Genomic DNA, 258 nt, shown 5'->3' on the forward strand with positions numbered 1-258 from the left:
TTTGGCCCGCGACAGGAAGACCTCCGTCCCGTATGCGACGCACGCCGCCCACGAGCACACGCTCACCGCGATCCGGAAGTTTCTGACCTCGCAGTTGTTGTACGGACAGTCATCCGCGCGCACAAAGAACACGGGATACAGGATAGATGCAGTGAGCGTGAGCAGCGCGGCGAGAGACGCACACGTCACCGTCAGGTTCTCCCAGGACACCGGGAGACACGCGTACAGACGGGTCACGTCCAGCACCAGCACGACCGC

General features: G+C 63.2%; 1 protein-coding gene across 1 annotated transcript; it reads right to left on the reverse strand.

Moving 5' to 3' along the window:
• Window positions 1–6: 6 nt before the first annotated feature.
• Window positions 7–255, reverse strand: LOC107682020 (myeloid-associated differentiation marker-like protein 2; the record flags this gene model as incomplete). Its single annotated transcript, XM_016478420.1, has 1 exon — window positions 7–255. A coding segment is annotated over one exon (249 nt), but the record flags the coding sequence as incomplete, so codon positions are not given.
• Between the last annotated feature and the right edge of the window lie 3 nt (window positions 256–258).

This window comes from Sinocyclocheilus anshuiensis, unplaced genomic scaffold, assembly GCF_001515605.1.
Source record: "Sinocyclocheilus anshuiensis isolate Anshui unplaced genomic scaffold, SAMN03320099.WGS_v1.1 C30991139, whole genome shotgun sequence".
NCBI classification, from domain to species: domain Eukaryota; kingdom Metazoa; phylum Chordata; class Actinopteri; order Cypriniformes; family Cyprinidae; genus Sinocyclocheilus; species Sinocyclocheilus anshuiensis.